A 23,463-nucleotide genomic window follows, 5' to 3' on the forward strand; every position below is an offset into this window, starting at 1 on the left:
AAGAGGCTCCCACTCTGGAGGACTCAGCCTAACCATGTATTACAAAGTCATCCATTTATTTTAATGGGATCTATGTAATACTACATTTCACCAGCAGTGGGAGCTGCAGAGGAATTGTGTGGCTGCTTGCCTCTTCCCCCAGCGATATCAGCTTTAGCACTCAGACCCGCCATTTCTTTAACATAAGAGTAACAAATGATTAAAGGATTATAGCCTTCTTCTTTTTCCACTTACTTGATCATCTGGGGAACAGTGACCTTGGAATTCTCCTCAAAGGCATTCATCATCAGTCCATTACAGCGAATGTTATCCACACACTAGAGAGCAGACTCATGGTCAGCTTTAGGTAGAGAGTGACTGATACAGATGGAACAACATGGAAGGGAATAATGGAGAACAAAGAATGAGAGACTGGTGTAGTCACAAAGACAAATGCAGAAAACCCAAACCAGACGGTCGATAACTGGTTTACAACGCTATGGCATATTTTATATCTGTACTATTAAACCTTCTTTAAAGTTGTTTTGGCGCTTAGAAAACCCATTTTCAAGCACACTACTACCATAGTTGCCAACAGCACCAGGATAGGTGCGGACTGTCCACAAAAGGGTAGGGTTTGTGCCTAGGTGGGCGGTGGTAGGAGTTTTGCAGGCATTTTGGGAAGGGCATGGGGCGGAGCTGGGTGGTCCCAGTGCCCTGTCAGCAACTATTTATGAGGGATGAGAATTGATAGGCGTATTGTCGGTTGAGGACCCTTCTTTATAAGCTACAAAAATAGTCTGTCCCTTTGAAGGAGCCAACACATGTGCATTTGACAGACACCCCATTGGATTTCAATAAAAACTGTGTTGTAGTGTATATTAGATAGAAGCATCTAGAAAGCACAGGAAACACTCAGCAAAATACCTGCTGAGTATATGGTTTAAAATCATGGAAGATATAAGACTAATGCTGCATTTACTTGGCCCAACGTAGCAAATAATTGTTGGAAAGGAAGCGTTCCTTCCCGACAATCATCTACTCGTCAGTACATGCAGCAATCTCCTCCACAGTATGGGAAGGAGCGATCGCTAATGCCATTGCTCGTTCCCCATACAGAATGATTGTTTGCTGGCAGCAGAGGCTGCTTAGACGACAGGATCTGCTGGCGGTAAATGATCATTTTGGTGTAAAGGGCACATATGACTGGGAAGATGTATGTGTATCATGTAATGTACAAAACCACAGATAAAAGATTAAATAAAAGGAGCTACCAGAGGAGAATACCTCGTACTGAGCCATTCAGAGACTGCTTGGAAGGTGAAGAAACATGAACACAGAACCAGGGGTCACAAGACTGGATAAAATGATCAGTAGTAATGGGAAGAATATAAATATGGCAGTGGTGATGATACCATGAAGATGTTAAAGACATCATGTCAGTTATGGTGGCAAGGAGATGACACAGTGATGACACAGTGGTGACCTGGCTGATGTCACTGGTCCATGCTGCTTTCTCCTGCCTGGAAGATGCCAGCAGAATGACAACAAATGGTGCAGAATCTTTGGGTTCCACTGAGATCTTAAAGTCCAAGTGATCCCCATCTTGTGTGGGAGGTCTGTCTGCAACAGGAGACAGTGGACAACATGGTAAGTATGCATGGAGCCTTCATGCAATGCCATAGAGCACAGTAAAAAGATGATATAAAGGACGCCATCTTTTTGGTTTAATGCTAAATAAACTGGGTGTCATGGGGGTGAATTAGCAAATAAAATAAAAAATGTTATTTTGTGTTTGCATTTGATGTACTAACTGTCATCATCATCTTGATCTTCTAGTAATGTGCAATCCATCAATGAGATCACCCCGTTCTGCAAGAAAAGCAGAGAGGGACAGTAATCAGACACAGTTCTGGGATTAGGAAAGGTTCAGCAGATGTGTTCAGTACTGGACAACCAGACATAACAGAGATATACTGTACTAGAGCTCCAGCACACCTCCTGGGAACCACGGACATTGTGCCACAGAGTTTGGCCAGTTGGCTAGACGCTGAAATAACAACGTTAAATCTTTTAATCAATGTAAAACTATAGTAGTGATAGCATCTGTGAAGTGATTAGAGTGTGACTGTATATACTAGAGATGTGTCCCAGCACTGTCACTCCAGTGACATGTTTAACCCCTTCAGGACCCTGCCATTTTTCACCTTAAGGACCAGGCCATTTTTTGCAAATCTGACATGTCTCACTTTATGTGGTGAAAACTTTAAAACGCTTTTACTTGTACAAGCCATTCTGAGACTGTTTTCTCGTCACATATTGTACTTCATGACCGTGGTAAATTTGAGTCAAAATATTTCATTTTTATTTATATAAAAAAATACCAAATTTACCAAAAATGTGAAAAAATTTCAATTTCTCTGCTTTTAAACAGATAGTGATAACTCTCAAAATAGTTATTACTTTACATTTCCCATAGGTCTACTTCATGTTTGGATCATTTAGTAAATTACATTTTCTTTTTTTGGGATGTTAGAAGGCTTAGAAGTTTAGTAGCAAATCTTAAAATTTTTCAGAAAATTTCCAAAACCCACTTTTTAAGGACCAGTTCAGGTCTGAAGTCACTTTGTGAAGCTTAGGCTACTTTCACACTTGCGTTTGGTGCGGATCCGTCATGGATCTGCACAGACGAATCCGTTCAGATAACACAACAGTCTGTATCCATTCAGAACGATTCAGTTTGTATTATCTTTAACATAGACAAGATGGATCTGTCTTCAACACCATTGAAAATCAATGGAGGACGGATCCGTTTTCTATTGTGCCAGATTGTGTCATAGAAAATGGATTAGAACGTGTCAGAACGGATCAGTTTGGCTCAGTTTCGTCAGACGGACACCAAAACGCTGCAAGCAGCATTTTGGTGTCCGCCTCCAAAGCGGAATGGAGATGGAACGGAGGCAAACTGATGCATTCTGAACGAATCCTTTTCCATTCAGAATGCATTAGGGCAAAACAGATCCGTTTTGGACCGCTTGTGAGAGCCCTGAATGAATCTCACAAACGGAAAGCCAAAACGACAGTGTGAAAGTAGCCTTACATATAATAGAAACTACACATAAATGGCCCCATTTTATAAACTACACCCCTCAAAGTATTCAAAACAAATTTTACAAACTTTATTAACCCTCTAGGTGTTCCGCAAGAATTAAAGCAAAATGTAAATGAAATTTCAGAATTTCAATTTTTTTGCAGATTTTCCATTTTAATAATTTTTTTTCCAGGAACAAAGCAAGGGTTAACAGCCAAACAAAACTCAATATTAATTTCCCTGACAGAAACACCCCATTTGTTATTGTATACTGCTGTATGGGCACACGGCAGGGCGCAGAAGGAAAGGAACGCCATATGGTTTTTGGAGGGCAGATTTCACTGGGATAATTTTAAGCTGCCATGTCACATTTGAAGACCCCCTGATGCACCCCTAGAGTAGAAACTCCAAAAAAAGACCCAATTTTGGAAACTACGGGATAAGGTGGCAGTTTTGTTAGTACAATTTTAGTGTACATATGATTTTTGGGTGCTCTATTTTACACTTTTTCTGAGGCAAGGTAACAAAATATAGCTGTTTTTGCACAGTTTTTGTTATTACAATGTTCATCTGACAGGTTACATCATGTGGTATTTTTATAGAGCAGGTTGTTACGGATGCCACAATACCAAATATGACAACTTTTTTTATGTTGTTTGTTTCAGTTTTACATAATAAAGCATTTTTGAAAAAAAAGATTTTTAGTATCTCTATTTTCTGAAAGCCACAGTTTTTTTTATTTTTTAGGCGACTGTCTTATGTAGGGGTTCATTTTTTTCGGTATGAGATGACGGTTTGATTGGTACTATTTTAGGGTGCATATGACTTTTTGATCGCTTACTATTACACTTTTTGTTATGTAAGGTGACAAAAAATAGCTTTATTCTACCACTTTATTTTTATTTTTTTTAAAGGTGTTCAACTGAGGGGTTAGGTCATGTGATATTTTTATACAGCAGGTTCTTACGGACGCAGCGATACCTAATATGTATACTTTTTATTTATTTATTTAAGTTTTACACAATAACAGCATTTTTTTAACAAAAAAATCATGTTCTAGTGTCTCCATAGTCTGAGAGCCAAATTATTATAATTTTTTGGGCAATTGTCTTAAGTAGGGGCTCATTTTTTGCGGGATGAGGTGACAGTTAGATTGGTACTATTTTGGGGGGCATACGCTTTTTTGATCGCTTGGTGTTGCACTTTTAGTGATGTAAGGTGACAAAAAATGTTGTTTTAGCAGAGTTTTTATTTTAATTTTTTGACGGTGTTCACCTTAGGGGTTAGGTCATGTGATATTTTTATAGAGCCGGTCGATACGGACGTGTTGATACCCAATATGTCTACTTTTCTTTTTTTCCCTATTTTTTTATAAAATACTTTTACTTTATGTTAGGAAAAGGACGCTTTTTTTTTTTTTTTTTTACTTGAAACTAATTTTTTTTTGTAAAACTATTCTTTTAACTTATTTTTTCACTTTATTTTTTGTCCCACTCTGGGACTTCAACTTTTGGGGGTCTGATCCCCTTTACAATGCATTACAATACTTCTGTATTGTGATGTATTGGTTGTAAGTGTATTACACACTATAATACACTTACAGCTTCCTGCCTGTGAGATCCAGGGGGCTGGATCTCACATGCTGTCACGGAAGGCAGCCACGATGCCTAATGAAGGCATTGGGCTGCCTTCCCTGCCATCAAGTCACCGTCACAGCAGCGCAGGGACCCGATGGCCACCCCGCACCAGGCAGGATCCCACACGTGCCGCGGTCATTGCTGACCGCGGCAGTGCGAGGGTTAATCTGCCGTCATCTGTTTTTCACCGATGCCGGCGCATACAGCAGGGTTCTGGCTATCAGTGACTGCCGGAACCCGAACATGTACGGCGCCGGTCGTTAAGTCACGTCCAACGGCGCTGGTCCTTAAGGGGTTAATATCTACACTGCTTCATGCGGTCAGAATATGTCCATCATCACCTCTGCCACTTCTGCTTGAACATATTAAATGCACTCTGTTCATGATTGTATGGGCACAACACGATATGAAGCATAGTGCCCTGAGAGGTTGTCATCTATAAGAACAGTGCGGGTCATTTTTAGTTTATTTCAAAGACACCAAACAATCACTGGAGCACCATGCAATCAATGAGACACCCAGCAATCACTGGAGCACCATGCAATCAATGAGACACCCAGCAATCACTGGAGCACCATGCAATCAATGAGACACCCAGCAATCACTGGAGCACCATGCAATCAATGAGACACCCAGCAATCACTGGAGCACCATGCAATCAATGAGACACCCAGCAATCAGTGAGACACCCAGCAATCAGTAAGACACCCAGCAATCAGTGAGACACCCAGCAATCAGTGAGACACCCAGCAATCAGTGAGACACCCAGCAATCAGTGAGACACCATGCAATCAATGAGACACCATGCAATCAGTGAGACACCATGCAATCAGTGAGACACCGTGCAATCAATGAGACACCCAGCAATCAGTGAAACACCATGCAATCAATGAGACATAATTTAGACACCATGCAATCAATAAGACACCCAGCAATCACTGGGGCACCGAGCAATCAGTGAGACACCCAGCAATCAGTGAGACACCATGCAATCAGTGAGACACCATGCAATCAGTGAGACACCATGCAATCAGTGAGACACCATGCAATCAATGAGACACCATGCAATCAATGAGACACCATGCAATCAGTGAGACACCATGCAATCAATGAGACACCCAGCAATCAGTGAAACACCATGCAATCAATGAGACATAATTTAGACACCATGCAATCAATAAGACACCCAGCAATCACTGGGGCACCGAGCAATCAGTGAGACACCATGCAATCAGTGAGACACCATGCAATCAGTGAGACACCCAGCAATCAGTGAGACACCCAGCAATCAGTGAGACACCCAGCAATCAGTGAGACACCCAGCAATCAGTGAGACACCCAGCAATCGATGAGACACCATGCAATCAATGAGACACCATGCAATCAATGAGACACCATGCAATCAATGAGACACCATGCAATCAGTGAGACACCATGCAATCAATGAGACACCCAGCAATCAGTGAGACACCATGCAATCAATGAGACATAATTTAGACACCATGCAATCAATAAGACACCCAGCAATCACTGGGGCACCGAGCAATCAGTGAGACACCAAGCAGTCAAAGAGACACCATGCAATCAATGAGACACCCAGCAGTCAAAGAGACACCCAGCAGTCAAAGAAACACCCAGCAGTCAAAGAGACACCCAGCAGTCAAAGAGACACCCAGCAGTCAAAGAGACACCCAGCAGTCAAAGAGATACCCAGCAGTCAAAGAGACACCATGCAATCAATGATACATAATTTAGACACCATGCAATCAATGAGACACCCAGCAATCACTGGGGCACCGAGCAATCAGTGAGACACCAAGCAGTCAATGAGACACCAAGCAGTCAATGAGACACCAAGCAGTCAATGAGACACCAAGCAGTGCATGAGACACCAAGCAGTGCATGAGACACCAAGTAGTGCATGAGACACCAAGTAGTGCATGAGACACCAAGCAGTCAATGAGACACCAAGCAGTCAATGAGACACCAAGCAATCAGTGGACACCAAGCAATTACTGGGACAATAAGAAATCACTGGTAAAATAAAGCATAGTTCCATCGTCAAATACCAGTTTACATCCAAATAAAACCTGATTTAAAACTTAGTAACACTGTCATTTGTTTATGCTACTTTATATACTTAACTTGCACAATCTAAAGTTACACCGTGTCATATAACTATATTCAGATTACTAATGGCTGCTTTTGAAAAAAAAAAAAAGATAATTTCAGAAAACCAGCAAAAGGTCACTAGAAGTGGTTAGCTCAAAAACAGGGCAGAATTGTGAATGCAGCTCTGGGAAGACTGTTGTCTCCATCATCAGAATAGCAGATCATTATAGGAATAGTTATGTTGTTGTGCTCACCTTTGTGAGGTGCAGCTTCCCTCCAGAGCTCCGTGTACAGATTAGAAGATGTTTGGAGAATAAGAAACACTGACGCTCTCCTTCCTTCTTCAGAGACAGGGACCCAAGCCGCCCTCGTGTCATCCTACTTTTCTCTGACATCGGCACTTGAATCAGGCAACCTACAATTTTAAGAGGACCGATCATTTCCCAGTTCACAGCGCCACTTTATCACAATCTTTACTAGAAAAAATAATTATTTTATTTTATGCCCAAAAATCTATGAAATACAATATGGTTTAATTATAACTGGAAGGCAACTGACCAGAAATATATTTTTTAATGATTTGTTGTGCTTAGACCAGTGGTGTCCCACAGAAGTCCTCTTTGCATCTCTAGCTGCCCTGCACTATTCTGCCCATCTGTTTTAGAGAAGACATATTAAGTGCAACCAGCAGGTGGCACCATCACACAAGGAAGCTGCTTCCTGGTATGGGGCAGCACCATTTCTAAAGGTATGGGGATGTGTAGTTTTTGAGGGGCATGGTGGCTGCACCATCATATACTGAGCTGCATACAAGCTTGACAAAGGGTATAACTTGTATTGTTCGAAACGCACTTGCTTTTGTTCAATGTGAAAATCTGAATGTGGCGGTTCTTCAATAAAGACAACTTTTAATTGCATCTGAAATATGAGTGCTGTCCCCTTATTGTGAGAATTGCGACGATACTTATGCAGCTGCAGAATGGATAAATGAGGGATGTGGGCCAACCAAGAGGATAAGACAGTGTCGTCGCACTTGTGTATAAGCGAGTGAGAGACAGATAGGAAGCAGAATATGTGGTCCCTATGTGTATGCTAAGGGAAATAGAGATGAAACAGGTTAATAAGAAAAGCTAAACACAGGTCATATATAATGCTATATCTCACATATACATGTACGGCAGCTTATTCTGAAAATGTATCTGAAAGTTTAGGTATGCTTTATATCAATGGACACCCAATGAATCTATGGACTCTATCTGAACCTAAGACTTGCTCTGCCTGGCCCTCAGCAATATCAGGTTTGCTCCAAGGGTCGACAAAATAAGGATCCATTCACACGTCCGCATAATGGATCCGCAAATGGCCGTCACTATGTAGTAGAAATGTCTATTCTTGTCCGTGGCTGTGGACAAGAATAGGAGATGCTCTATTTTTTGGCGGGGCCACAGAATGGATATCCTCTTGGTTGGCCCACATCCCTCATTTATCCGTTCTGCAGCTGCATAAGTATTGTCGCAATTCTCACAATAAGGGGACAGCACTCATATTTCAGATGCAATTAAAAGTTGTCTTTATTGAAGAACCGCCACATTCAGATTTTCACATTGGACAAAAACAAGTGCGTTTCGAACAATACAAGTTATACCCTTTGTTTAGCTTAATCCAACTTTGAGAAAATATTTTCTCACGTGGATGCATAGTAGAGAAAGTTATTCAGCCTTGACATAGTAATAAAACAAAACCCCAATATTCAGCATAGCAGTGACCCAAGGTCCATGGTCAGTTACTCAGAACCCCTCAGGTGAATATAGACAACATAACTTTTGATGGTCAAAAAAGTTAAAACCAAGGGGTCATTTACTATGCTGAAATACAGCTAAATTAGGTGCTATCTGTGACTTCTCCCCGCTCACGCCAGGTTTAAAACTGTGGCCGTGGCGTGGGCGGGGAAGGCGTAGAAAAAGGTCTAAATATTTTACATTTAGAACTGGCACTGGATGCGCTGAAGTTAAGGAGAGGCCTGTCGGCGTATGCCAGTCTTAAATGTCCCCCATGTGTCTATTTCATGTTTTTAACTTTTTTGTCCACTAAAAGTTATGTTTTAGGTATATTGACATGAGGAGTTCTTGCTATCGAGCCTCTTGGTGAACGTTCCACTGACTGCATTGTGAGGCAGGTGATACCTTTTCTTGGCGATTCAGGAACCCACATATCGTACCTTGACGTACAAATGTCTGACTGGTATCCAGCAATATTTCACAGCCCTCAACAATCATCCTCTCAATGGCCAAATTCTTCCGGATATTTTCTGTTTCACTGACTTCGTCATGCATTATCCTGGGGGAAGAGAAGCATGCATATCTGTACTGTGCAGTTTATTTTACTCATCTACTTTATCATCTGATCTCCATCACACTATAGAATAAAGTGGCGCCCACACCTTGACAGCTCTTCCAGTTTGGATTTGGCGTACTCCAGACTGTTGCGCTCTACGTGCTCATGTGGTGTATGGGCCAGTAATTCATGTAATGTGAGGATGTAACGTGGGATCTGCAGTGAAGAAAATAAGCAGCCAATTAATATATTTTTTATATTATGTACTTATTCTATTGTTTTCTCAGATAAAAGGGGAACTCTAATGAAAAAAAAAAATTAGCCACTGAGTCTGATGGTTCAAGCAATCAGCAAAATATACTTGGTCTTATGTTCAGTGATGTTGGTGACACATTCATGTCCGTTTTTTTTTATTTAGATATAGATATGATAAAGATATACTGTCATTCCCTAATGTTTAAAAGGAATATAAGTATGCAAAGGGACAGCATTACATATCTAATCATGTAGAAAGCCAGAGGAAACAGCACTTTGAACACCATTAGATGTAATTTTGTCATTTGGCCACTAGATGTCAGTTGTGCAACAGTCATCTATCATCTCTCAATTTACAACTAATAAATCATATACAAGCTGCACGAAGAAACATAAGCAGCAAATAAAACAGCTGCTATCAGAACATTAATCTTGGGGTCCCAAATTTGAAGGGCATTTGTGATCAGATTTGTACCTATGACACTGGCTGACCTGTTACATGTGCACTTGGCAGCTGAAGGCATCTATCTGTGTTGGTCCCATGTTCGTACGTGCCAGCATTGCTGAGAAAAATGATGTTTAATATATGCAAATGAGTCTCTAGGAGCAATGGGGGCGTTGCTGTTACACCTAGAGGCACTTTGATTGACAAGACCAGGTGTGATGACGTTTTCATTGCCTGGCCCTGATAAAGCGCAGAGGGTGCAGCAGTTCCAGAGACAGCAGAGCCTCTAGGTGTAACGGCTACGCCCCTGTTGCTCCAAGAGGCTCATTTGCATATATCAGTGATGCCGGCACATAGGAACACGGGACCAACACAGATGTCTTCAGCTGCCAGGTGCACATGTAACAGGTCAGCCAGTGTCATAGGTACAGATCTGCTGAAATTAATTACATTCTGTCATCTGTAAAATCACTGTAAAGCTACTGCATAATATCAAGGTAGGAGACTAAGCTAATCGTGTGCAACATTGTAGTTCCCTTTCAAGCTAAAATACACAAAATTATATTTTATAACTGCAATGTAAATGTTCACTATGGGGGGAGAGTTATCAAAACTGGTATAAAGGAAAACTGGCTTAGTTGCCCCAGATTCCATTTTTCATTTTCCAAGGAGCTCTGAAAAATGAAAGGTGGGATCTAATTGGTTGCTATAGGCAACTAAGGCGGTTTTCCTTTACACCAGTTTTGATAAAGCTACCCCTTTGTGTGTCAGAGAATGTAATGCACCAGACTGCTACACAATCACATAACCTGACCGCTGCCCTCTGAATACAAACGGGGTCATTTATCACACTGGTGTAAAGTAGAACCGGCCGAGTTGCCCATAGCAACCAATCAGATTTCACCTTTCATTTTCCAAAGGAGCTGTCAAAAACGAAAGGTGGAATCTGATTGGTTGCTATGGCCAAATAAGCCAGTTCTACTTTACACCAGTTTGATAAATGACCCCAAAAGTGCTTTGAAACAGTCTTCCACACTTTTTCTTTAAAACGCCTCTATATTTAGTGGACTGTACCAGCAGGTCACCAAGGCAGATCATCGCTCGTCTGGAATGAGCCCCAAGATTCATTTTGTCACCCTCTGGCAATCAGTGACATTCAGACCTGGAGCAAAGTGACTGTAGAGTAGGTTTTATACCACATGCTGGTATTGCAGTTTGTAGGAGAGCAGCTTGTAGGGGTTGCTGTGCCCGTGTAAATGATGAAGGGCACCGAGCGCCTAGGCATCTTTGTTGCCAGGAAACCTGTTACCTAATTCAAAAGAAAATTGGATAGCAGTTCTTTTTTTTTTTTACGGATAGAGACCTGAAACATTGGGTAGGTGAGAAAGGTTTCCAGAGTCCGCTCCTCACAGTCCGGCTTGGCCTCATATTGTTTCAGTAGTTTGTCAAAGTCTCGGTTCTGCTTGCAGTGAGCCAGGATCTGCAGACTGTACTGATGGTTCCGCACAAATTCCTGGTAAATGTTTAGCATTGGCAAAAGAATGTCAAAGAGATCCGCTGAAGAAAGAGACAAACAGAAGATGAGGAAAAACAGGAATGAATAAGACTGAATATTCACCGGATGATGGTACCAGAACCCAAAACCAAATCTCACCCAACACCAGTGTGGGCCAGCTGGAGATTCTTGCCTTCAGACCCTGATAAAAGATCTGGTGCAAAAACATGATGGTTTCACTGCAAAAGTAAAAACAAAGAACTATCATTAGGGCATGTTCACATGTCAGAGTCTGTGCCAAAATCTACAGGAAAACCGCATCTGTCTCCCTTTGTTCAAATGACCATGGAACTTTTCCAAACCCTGTTAAAGGGACTGTCTTATCTGAGACACTGGTGGCATAACACTAGGATATACCACCGTTGTCTGATAGGTGTGGGTCCCACACCTATCTACAGAGCGGACCCCCGAAAGTGAAGGAGAGCTCACTGCGCTTGCCCAGCGTGCTCACCGTTCATTTCTATGAAAAATAGCCGAGTGAGCTGCGCCAGCACCCAGCTATTTTCGGAAGTCCCATAGAAACGAATGAAGGACGACCATACACACGCAACTGCTCTTTGCTCACTTCGGTAGCCCCTTTCTGGGGAGAGTTATGGGTCCCAGAAATGGGACCTGCACCTATCTGACATTGGTGGCATATCCTAGCGATATGCCACCAGTGTCCCATATGAGACAACTCCTTTAAGAATGGGGCTACTACTCCACAGCTGAAATCCTAGAATTAGCTTCACATTTTTGCTGTGGAAAATACACGTCGGATTTTGTGGACGTGTAAACATACCCTTAATGTAAAAAGCAGAAGTTACACGTTACAGATAAAACCAGTGCAAACATATCATGGTATAGGATACAATGCTGTACAGACTAGCAACAAGAGAGGTCTACCTGTTGAGAAAGATGCTGCTGACATCATCATGGGTGATTGGAGGCTTCTTTGAACTGGCCGCCATCCGTAGAGGACGGAGGAAGTTGTTGACCAGGATATGCAGTTGCTGTACATACTCGGCCTCTGCCTCCAGCATGCTGAACACCACCTGGTTTCTCTTGCGCATGCTGTCTGCATGCGGAGATCTTGAGTAATCCTGGATAATGCTCTTCCACTTCCGCCGACACAGCCAACCACGTAAGAAGCTCTGCACCTACAGACAGCATATAATCAACAGTATAAAGTGCTCCACTACTGGAACAGTCCACGATCTGTACGGGAACATGGCATTGTTTACCTTCTTTATTTTCTTGATGTCAGTGTCCTCAGTTGATGCAGAGCTTGGAGTGGACTGAATCCGCTCATTGTCCTTCAGTAATGAAGCAATCTAGAAGAAACATTTTGATAGGAATACATAGTAAAAACACTCAAATACTCCACAAAGAACTGTTACCGATCAACTGATAAGGGTACTTTCACACTTGCGTTGTTTGATTCCGGCAGGCAATTCTGTTGCCTGAACTGCCTGCCTGATCATGTATGCAAACGCATGTCATTTTTTCTGACTGATCAGGCATTTTCTGACTGATCAGGCATTTTTCTGACTGATCAGGATCCTGATCAGTCTGAAAAATGCCTGATCAGTCTGAAAAATGCATTGCAATACCGGATCCGTTTTTCCGGTGTCATCAGGCAAAACGGATCTGGCACTAATACATTCCTATAGAAAATAATGCCGGATCCGGCATTCAGGCAAGTGTTCAGTTTTTGTTGGCCGGAAATAAAACCGCAGCATGCTGCGGTATTCTCTCCATCCTGAAAAGTCAAAAAGACTGAACTGAAGACATCCTGATGCATCCTGAACGGATTGCTCTCCATTCAGAATGCATTGGGATAAAACTGATCAGTTCTTTTCCGGTATTCAGCCCTTAGGACGGAACTCTGTGCCGGAAAAGAAAAACGCTAGTGTGAAAGTGCCCTAATTCATTATGGTCTTTCCACTAGTTACAAAGGTTAACAGGGTAACAAAATTACAAATATCATTTAAAGAGGACCGGTTACCTCTCCTGACAGGTCTATTTTGTTAAATACTTGCATTCCCTATGAAATAATACTTTTAACACACACTTTTTTTGGACGCTGCATTGCACAATTTCTCTGTTATTCAAAAACAATAAAAACTGTTTTTTAACTGGTAAATAATGGATTTGCATGAATTTCAGTTTTTCACAGCAGCATACATTAATCATTGGATTGAAGAAAAATCACCCCCTGCATTAAAATTGGGCTTCATGCAAACTACAGTATCCGTTTGGCAGTCTGCAAATCGCAGATGCTCAAAATACAGTTGCGGTCCATGTGCCATCTGCAAATATTTGCGGACCCATCGGCTTCAATGGCTCTGTGGTCTGCATTTTGCATAGATATCTTATGGATGCAGAAAGTACACAGATCATCCGTGTGCTTTCCGCGTAAAGATAGAACACGTCTTATACTTGGCTGCAAACTGTGGCCCACAGACACACTGATGTCAATGGGTCCGGAAAAAAATGCAGACGCAACACGGACAATATGCGTCATGTGCACGAGGCCTTAGGAAGCTGAGATATGTGGAGTTCCTGGAGCCCCCTCACATGAATAGAACAGTTTTTGGATCCGATGCAGGATTTGTTGCCTGATAATTTTAGCGTACTGCGCCAGTCTCCAAGAGGTTAATCATCAGCAATTGCTTATGAAAGGCAAAAAATTTACATTCATAAATATTCATCTTTTCGGCTTTTAATATCAAATAATTCTCATTAACACATCAAAGTGTCAGCAGCTGTGTCACAGGCATCACATCCCAATGACACCATGTCCTCCTCCTATTTATCTCCACACAAAAGGGAGCACTACATGAAAAGTGCGCCGCGCTCAACGCATTAACACTACACACAATAGAGTCTTCGCTGCACATGGATCGTGCACGCAGCTACTGGCACGCTGCATATGTCTGGGGTCTGTAAGGGTAGGATGCACGCACCCTTACCCCTGATGTCAGTACAGTGTGCAAACTGATTGTTATTAGCCATGCGTTTTTTTAGGGTATTTACAGGACAGTGATAAACCGCCGTTACATCGCAATTTTCAGAATCATGACAGTCTACGGTTCAATTCACACCGCGGTTCTTTTTAACGGCCCGTGAATATAGGCAAGAGCTTGGCTACCTCTGCCAACTCCCACAGAAATGAATGGAGCGGCTGCTCGCATCCCCGACCCGCCGCTCCATTCTTATGATCCATAGGGGTCCTACCGCTGGGACCCCTACCGATCTCAGTTTTCTCCTATCCTGTGGATAGATAACTTCACGTAACAGGAATACCCTTTTACTATATAAAGAGGGCACTGGGTTGGGGTTTTAAAAAAGCCAATGTAATTCACGGCTGTTAAAAATTGATGCAAAACGGATGACAAACGGACATTAACCCCTTAAGGTTAAGCCCGGAGTTTTTTTTTTGTTTTTTTGGTGTTTTCGTTTTGCGCTCCCTGCCATCCCAGAGCCATAACTTTTTCATTTGTCTGTTCACATAGCCATATGAGGGCTTGTTTTTTGCGGGACAAGTTGTACTTTCCAATGCCACAATTTAATATTGCATATCATGTAGTGGGAAGCGGGGAAAAAATTCCAAATGGGGTGAAATTGCAAAAAAAATAAAAATAAAATTCCACCACAGTTTTACGGGTTTTTTATTTACGACGTTTGATGTGCGATAAAACTGACTGGTTACTTTTATTCTACAGGTCAGTACGAATTCGGCGATACCTTATATCTATAGTTTTTCTTGCGTTTTGATCGTGCTAAAAAAAATTAAAAAGTGGGAAAAAAAATCTGTTTTATTCTTTTGTCGCCATACTTTGACCCCTACAACTTTTTTGTAACTAGGTTTACAGAGCTGTATCGGGACTCATTTTTTGCGGGTCGATCTGAACTTTTCATTGATACCATTCTGGGGTGTGTATGCCTTTTTGGCGAATCAGCCATTTGGACTTTTTTTTTCAGTTTTGCTGTTTGCCGTATTGGGAATATAATTTTAATACTATGGGCGTTTTTGCACATTGCGACGCCCATGATGTGTGTTTTTTTTTGTTCTCTTATTTTTATTTTGGGAAAAGGGGGGCGATTTGAATTAGTTTTTTTACACTTTTTTATAGTTCCCATAGGGAACTATAACAATCAATCATCTGATTCTTATTATCATAGACTCTAATGCACATGCATTGGAATCTATGATGATTTTACTAGTTTTCTATGGAGCCCTATTACAGGCAAGGGCTCCATAGAAAATACTATGCAGCAGCCTCCAGTCATTCATAAAGACAGTGGCTGCTACATACAAACTCCGGCTCCTCCGATCGCCACACGGGGAGCCGGAGCGCAACCGAAAGTGCACACTTTTTAGTTTCAGCGCGCTCAGATGCCGTGGGCAGGATTGACCATGGCATTTGAGGGGTTAAATGTCTGCGATTGGCATTACTGCCGCTTGCGGACATTAGCCGCGGGTGTCTGCTAGAAGAAGCAGGCGGCCACCCGCGGCTATTGCGCCCGCAGCGGGCAGGAGCAGGCGTCATCTTTAAACACCCGCCCAGCGTCGTACATGCGTGAAAGGGTTAAAACGGTCAGGATTTGGCAGCCAACTGTTACTGTGATTGTCTTCTGAGGGGTGGGGGGAGTTAGTTGTGGGCTTGCACTTTATTAAGGCCTCTTGCACACGACCATATGGCTTTTTCAGTATTTTGCCATCCGCAAAAAATACGGATGACGTCAGTGTGCATTCCGTTTTTTGTGGAACGGAACAGCTGGCCCCTGATAGTCCTACCTTCAGTCCTATCCTTGTCTGTTATGCGGACAATAATAGGACATGTTTTATCTTTGAACGGAACACGGAAATACGGAAACGGAAGGCATACGGAGTACATTCCGTTTTTTTTGCGGACCTATTGAAATGAATGGTTCCGTATACGGAACGCAAAAAATGGAAAGTAAACGGAAAAGAAAAACGTTTGTGTGCAAGAGGCCTAATACTTATGGGTCAATTATGATTATCGTGTCAATACTATAATATGTCTGAACTGTTTTAGACAATGTAAACATGATGTGCATTTTGTTTGTTTTTGGATAAAACTCAACAACAAGATATCTGATTAAAAACGGCCGAATTATGGATGCAAAATTGTCACCCAAAAAAGTTTTAGCTTTTATTTTTACCCATGTCATGTGAATGAGCCCTTATAATATATATATATATATATATATATACACACACACACACACACACACTTGCTTGCACCCTTTTACTCCTGTGATTGCCCTTCAGAAATCAACGGCAGAATATATTCTGTTTTACAGCTATAACATGTGGACACCGGTCAGCAGCAAAAGGAATATCAGATTCTCAAGGTTGTCCTGTAAGGCCTCTTTCACACAGGCGAGATTTCCGCGTGGGTGCAATGCGTGAGGTTAACGCATTGCACCCGCACTATATCCGGACCCATTCATTTCTATGGAACTGTGCACGTGAGCGGTGATTTTGACGCCTCACTTGTGCGCTGCGTGAAAATCGCAGCATGCTCTATTTTGTGCGTTTTTCACGCAACGCAGGCCCCTAGAAGTGAAGGGGGCTGCGTGAAAATCGCAAGCAAGTGCGGATGCGGTGCGATTTTCACGCACGGTTGCTAGGAGACGATCGGGATGGTGACCCGATCATTATTATTTTCCCTTATAACATGGTTATAAGGGAAAATAATTGCATTCTTAATACAGAATGCTTAGTAAAATAGGGCTGGCGGGTTAAAAAAAAAAAAAAAATTATTTGACTCACCTTAATCCACTTGTACGCGCAGCCCGGCTTCTCTTCTTTCTTCTTCTTTGAGGAAAAGGACCTGTGGTGACGTCACTACGCTCATCACATGGTATGTCACATGATCCATCACCATGGTGATGGATCATGTGATGGACCATGTGATGAGCGCAGTGATGTCATCAAAGGTCCTTTTATTCAGGTCCTGAAGAAAGAAAAAAGAAGAGATGCCGGCTGCGCGAACAAGTGGATTAAGGCGAGTTAAATAATTTATTTTTTTAACCCCTCCAGCCCTATTTTACTATGCATTCTGTATTAAGAATGCTACTATTTTTCCTTATAACCATGTTATAAGGGAAAATATTTACATCTACACAACCTTGAACCCAAACCTGAACTTCTGTGAAGTCCGGGTTCGGGTACCACATTCAGTTTTTTATCACGCGCGTGCAAAACGCATTGCACCCGCGTGATAAAAACTGAACGGAACGCAATCACAGTCAAAACTGACTGAAATTGCGTACCTACTCGCGCGGGTTTGCCGCAATGCACCTGGGACGCATCCTGAGCCAAAACGTGACACCCGTGTGAAAGAAGCCTAAATCTTTCAGGCACTATGGGCAGTTTATGGTCCAGTTTCCTCTTTGAGAGGTATAAGGGCCTATGCATGTAGCCATAATATGAATTTTTGTTGCACGGATCCGCAATGCACCACCCAGAGACTGCTGCCAACCCATGCTGTACGTCCAATGTTATAAGGAGGCTCGCAGATTCATGTGGAATCCTTGCATGGTTCAAAGCATGCTATACTAGAGTGCCAGGGGCTGGAATAAGCTCTCTTTGTGTCCAAGAATGGGGTCTAACAGGGTGCCCCCTACCACCCTCTGTCACTAAAGAATACCTGTTGGATGGACAATCACTCACATTCTGGTAGAACACCTCTAAATACTAATCAATCTCGATTACCACTAGAAGAGGGAAGATAAAAGAATTAAGTACTGGAACTTCTTTGTGGGAATTGCAAGAAGGAAAGCGGTTTAGAAGAACGTCCCCACCTCGGATTTGAGGCGTTCGACCTCCACCTCTCCGTCTTCTATCTGTTGTCTCAATTGTTTCGCAACCTTCTTCTCAGTTTCCACAATCTGCAGTAAATGTAAGTACTTCTGCATCAAAGCTTCATGCTCAGTCACCAGAGTCTTGTAGCTGAAGAAGGTTCAGATAAGATAGACACAGTCAATGGATGAAATAATACTACAGCCCATATTTCAAATAAGGTGGTAACTAAGAACAGATTCAATCCAGACTGGCACAATATACAGTATGATTGCCCTTTACATACGTCCATGTTTAAAGATCAGAATAAAAATGCAAGTGCATAAATGGTGATTTCCTACTATTAATATTTCAGAACATTTTACAAGCGAGTGCAGTGAAGCCAAGGATTGGAATTCACCTTCCTTTCCACTACCCAATCACTTCAAAACCCATAGAATGAATTACTGACAACCCGTCACCACTTATTAGTATGCCTAAATTGTGATCCAATTTCAGTTTTCCTAGGGAATGAATCTCGCTTTTAACCTGCAGGAATGCAACATCATAAATAATAGCCTTGTATGGGCAATGCTACCTGGGAAAGTAATGGCAATACGGGTGCAATTGCAAATTGATCTTTATGCTTGAGGCACCTGAAAACTCAAGCCAAATCAAATTACAATGGTACTATACATGAGCGATGTGGAGACACAATTACGTATCACACCGAATACATATATCTCATTACTTTAAAATGGTTCTCCAGAACTTAAACATCCTATCCTTAGGGTATGGCCACACGGTCCAGTTTCTTGATGCAGTTTTCAAAGCCAAAACCTGGGGTTAAAAAAAATTAAATTAAAATAGGGTATCTGTCCTTTATATTTTCTCTCCTTCCGTGATCCACACCTGATTGTGGCTTCGAAAACTGCATGCAGAAACCTGACCGTGTGATCGTACCCTTAGTACCCATAAGTAGGAGTGAGCTACAGTAGCAAACACAGTCACATCCAAAGGTATGGTGCTGCACTTGTGTAGGGCGCTTTCCACACAGTGTCTGCAATGTTAGTGCTAGGAAAACTTCTGGTGCATGCCTTAAACAAACCCGTAGACTTCCCTAAGCACACAAGCTGTTCTACCAAAGAAAGGTTAAAGAAGAATAAAGTTAAAGTTTTGGAATGTGCAAGTCAATGTGATGATCTTAATCCAACAGAAATGATGCAGAAGGACCTGAAACGAGCAGTTCATGGGAGGAAACCAACAACATAACAGAGTTGAAGCTGTTTTGTAGGGAGGAGTGGGATAAAATTCCTCCAAGCCGATGTGCAGGACTAATCACCAATAAACGGTCAACAACAGATACTGAAAGCAAAGGTTCACATACTTTTGCCACTCTCAGACAGATATTGGATCATTTTCCTCAATAAATAAATGACCAAGTCTAATATCTTTGACACGTTTGTTTGATTTCGTTATCTTTATCAACTTTTAGGACTTGAGTGAAAATCTGAAGTAGTTTTAGCACAGATTTATGCAGAAATATGCTGCAAACTATAATACGAACTTTCAGGCACCACTGTACTTACTGTTCTGAAGTTGTGTAGATTGGCCTCTCAAAAATCTCGCTTCTGCCGATGTCATGTCCTTTAACAGGTTTCCAGCTCGGGCTATAGACCTCTGCTGTGGATGGGGGCAGAACTATGTCTCTTCCTGGCGCATATGAGATGGATTCAGAAGTTCTTGAATGCAGGGAGAGGAACTGTTCTGGCCCTGTCCACAGCAGAAGTGCATACCGTCCAACCTTCCCGTATTTCAGCGGTTGTCATTGTGCCCGCTGAGCTCAGCAGAAGAGAGCATAAGCCAGAATATGATGTGCTTCATTCATCCAGGGAAGGGTGCTAGGTTACTATTCCTATTTTATTTTATTAAAACTAAAATGGCTGCACTATTATAAGGGGGGCACTAAGTGAGCAAAACTATTGTAATGGGGGCATTATAGGGGCAGCACCATTGTAAGGGGGCTGCACTATTGTAAGGGGGGCACTAAACCCCTTAGATGCCACAGTCAATAGTATCTGCAGCATTTGAGGGGTTGCTATGGTAGCCTGGGATCTTAAGGCTTCCAAGCCTGCCATAGCAGATGGCCTGTTAAAGGGAACCTCCCAAAACCATCCCAAGCCGCCAGCAGTACCTGCGTGTAGCCAGCAGTGTGTTTCTGATGATGCCTTTCTTCCTGAAGGCAGATGCAGCAAAATTACTGAAAACGTTGTTTTTTTCCCCAGCCGAAGCACTTCTCACACATGCTTTAAGTCAAGCGGGCAGCGGCCTCCTTGCTTCAAGTCACAGTAACCATGCCCCCTTCCCTGTCCCTTCGCTGTGACTGACAGCTGGCAGTTCGGTTGGCTTTGCTGAACTCTCTGCATAAGCGCTGTCAGTCACAGCGAAGGGGCAGGGAAGGGGGCATGGTTACCGTGACTTGAAGCAAGGAGGCCGCTGCCCGCTTGACTTAAAGCATGTGTGAGAAGTGCTTCAGCTGGGGAAAAAAACTAAGTTTTCAGTAATTTTGCTGCATCTGCCTTCAGGAAGAAAGGCATCATCAGAAACGCACTGCTGGCTACACGCAGGTACTGCTGGCGGCTTGGGATGGTTTTGGGAGGCGACAGGTTCCCTTTAAGCTCTGCCTGCAGCAGGTCTTAATAGGATGACTTTCAAGATCCCATAGACTGCAAAAGTATATAGTGTGCAGTGAATGGGGTAAAAGAAATAAAAAAAAGAGGCTAATGTGCCATGTTTTGGTCACCTCATTACCACCAAAATAAATAAGAAGTGATAAAAAAAAAAAAAAAGTTGTATGTACCCCAAAATGGTACCAAAACAAACTGCTGGAAAAAAAAACCAAAGTTAAAATAGGTTGTGTTCTGAAAGGTTCATATATAAAACAGTGTTGTATGAAATCATTGGCAGTTATGTGGTAAACCCAAAAATATATATATTTTTTTACACAATGGCTCAGAAGCTTAAGGCCGAGGTCACACATGGCAGAAAAATACAGCCTAAAAATCTGCTGCGGTTTTTGCTGCGTTTCCACTGCAAAAAACAAACAAAAAAAAAACAAAACCACATGTATTACATTGCTGTTGAAAAGCCAGCAGATTTTACCCTCTCCACTGAGAAGGGTGAAATCCGCAAGGAAAATCTGCTGTATAAATTGACATGCTGTTGCTTTCAAATCCGCAGTATCACAGCTTTTCTGAGATCAGTTGAAAAAATAGATGTGTAGATCGTCCCATTGACTTATACAGGGAGTGCAGAATTATTAGGCAAGTTGTATTTTTGAGGATTAATTTTATTATTGAACAACAACCATGTTCTCAATGAACCCCAAAAACTCGTTAATATCAAAGCTGAATATTTTTGGAAGTAGTTTTTAGTTTGTTTTTTGTTTTAGCTATTTTAGGGGGATATCTGTGTGTGCAGGTGACTATTACTGTGCATAATTATTAGGCAACTTAACAAAAAACAAATATATACCCATTTCATATATTTATTTTTACCAGTGAAACCAATATAACATCTCAACATTCACAAATATACATTTCTGACATTCAAAAACAAAACAAAAACAAATCAGTGACCAATATAGCCACCTTTCTTTGCAAGGACACTCAAAAGCCTGCCATCCATGGATTCTGTCAGTGTTTTGATCTGTTCACCATCAACATTGCGTGCAGCAGCAACCACAGCCTCCCAGACACTGTTCAGAGAGGTGTACTGTTTTCCCTCCTTGTAAATCTCACATTTGATGATGGACCACAGGTTCTCAATGGGGTTCAGATCAGGTGAACAAGGAGGCCATGTCATTAGATTTTCTTCTTTTATACCCTTTCTTGCCAGCCACGCTATGGAGTACTTGGACGCGTGTGATGAAGCATTGTCCTGCATGAAAATCATGTTTTTCTTGAAGGATGCAGACTTCTTCCTGTACCACTGCTTGAAGAAGGTGTCTTCCAGAAACTGGCAGTAGGACTGGGAGTTGAGCTTGACTCCATCCTCAACCCGAAAAGGCCCCACAAGCTCATCTTTGATGATACCAGCCCAAACCAGTACTCCACCTCCACCTTGCTGGCGTCTGAGTCGGACTGGAGCTCTCTGCCCTTTACCAATCCAGCCACGGGCCCATCCATCTGGCCCATCAAGACTCACTCTCATTTCATCAGTCCATAAAACCTTAGAAAAATCAGTCTTGAGATATTTCTTGGCCCAGTCTTGACGTTTCAGCTTGTGTGTCTTGTTCAGTGGTGGTCGTCTTTCAGCCTTTCTTACCTTGGCCATGTCTCTGAGTATTGCACACCTTGTGCTTTTGGGCACTCCAGTGATGTTGCAGCTCTGAAATATGGCCAAACTGGTGGCAAGTGGCATCTTGGCAGCTGCACGCTTGACTTTTCTCAGTTCATGGGCAGTTATTTTGCGCCTTGGTTTTTCCACACGCTTCTTGCGACCCTGTTGACTATTTTGAATGAAACGCTTGATTGTTCGATGATCACGCTTCAGAAGCTTTGCAATTTTAAGAGTGCTGCATCCCTCTGCAAGATATCTCACTATTTTTGACTTTTCTGAGCCTGTCAAGTCCTTCTTTTGACCCATTTTGCCAAAGGAAAGGAAGTTGCCTAATAATTATGCACACCTAATATAGGGTGTTGATGTCATTAGATCACACCCCTTCTCATTACAGAGATGCACATCACCTAATATGCTTAATTGGTAGTAGGCTTTCGAGCCTATACAGCTTGGAGTAAGACAACATGCATAAAGATGATGATGTGGTCAAAATACTCATTTGCCTAATAATTCTGCACGCAGTGTATGGGTCAGTGTGCTCTTATGTGCATTTTAAAAGCAGATAGCACACCAAAGAAACATATGGTTTGTGCATGACCACATAACAGTATTTTAGCAGTGGCATCGTTTTACCACATTGTAGTGAATGGCGTTTTATGACTTCAGGAAGAAAAAACTGTGGCAGTTGCAAAAACTGCTATCAATTCCTAGAAATTTAAAAGGGATGTCTGAGAATAACAAAAGTTGGAGCACAGACAGGGCATGGTATAAAATGACAAAAAAAAGTGTTACGTACCTAGTGAAGTGCCCGCCGTTCCAGCGCTGCAGTTTCTGTCCACCCCGCCAGTTTTTGGTTTTTACTTCTTGTCATCTTGATTTCAGTGCTGCAGTTTTGCAAACAAAGACCAAATGGGGAGG

General features: G+C 42.1%; 1 protein-coding gene across 1 annotated transcript in view; it reads right to left on the minus strand.

The window, feature by feature from the left end:
* Window positions 1–23,463, minus strand: part of RASGRF1 (Ras protein specific guanine nucleotide releasing factor 1) — a 96,249-nt gene that overhangs the window by 45,518 nt on the left and 27,268 nt on the right. The window contains exons 3-13 of the mRNA XM_040414372.1: window positions 18,228–18,375; window positions 12,632–12,721; window positions 12,294–12,547; window positions 11,508–11,587; window positions 11,217–11,410; window positions 9,260–9,369; window positions 9,038–9,156; window positions 7,074–7,234; window positions 1,794–1,851; window positions 1,466–1,602; window positions 235–317 (exon numbers count right to left, since the gene is read on the minus strand). Coding sequence (XP_040270306.1) covers window positions 235–317; window positions 1,466–1,602; window positions 1,794–1,851; window positions 7,074–7,234; window positions 9,038–9,156; window positions 9,260–9,369; window positions 11,217–11,410; window positions 11,508–11,587; window positions 12,294–12,547; window positions 12,632–12,721; window positions 18,228–18,375 — 1,434 coding nt within the window. The remainder of the gene's footprint in view (window positions 1–234; window positions 318–1,465; window positions 1,603–1,793; window positions 1,852–7,073; window positions 7,235–9,037; window positions 9,157–9,259; window positions 9,370–11,216; window positions 11,411–11,507; window positions 11,588–12,293; window positions 12,548–12,631; window positions 12,722–18,227; window positions 18,376–23,463) is intronic.

Source organism: Bufo bufo, chromosome 1, assembly GCF_905171765.1.
Source record: "Bufo bufo chromosome 1, aBufBuf1.1, whole genome shotgun sequence".
NCBI classification, from domain to species: Eukaryota; Metazoa; Chordata; class Amphibia; order Anura; family Bufonidae; genus Bufo; species Bufo bufo.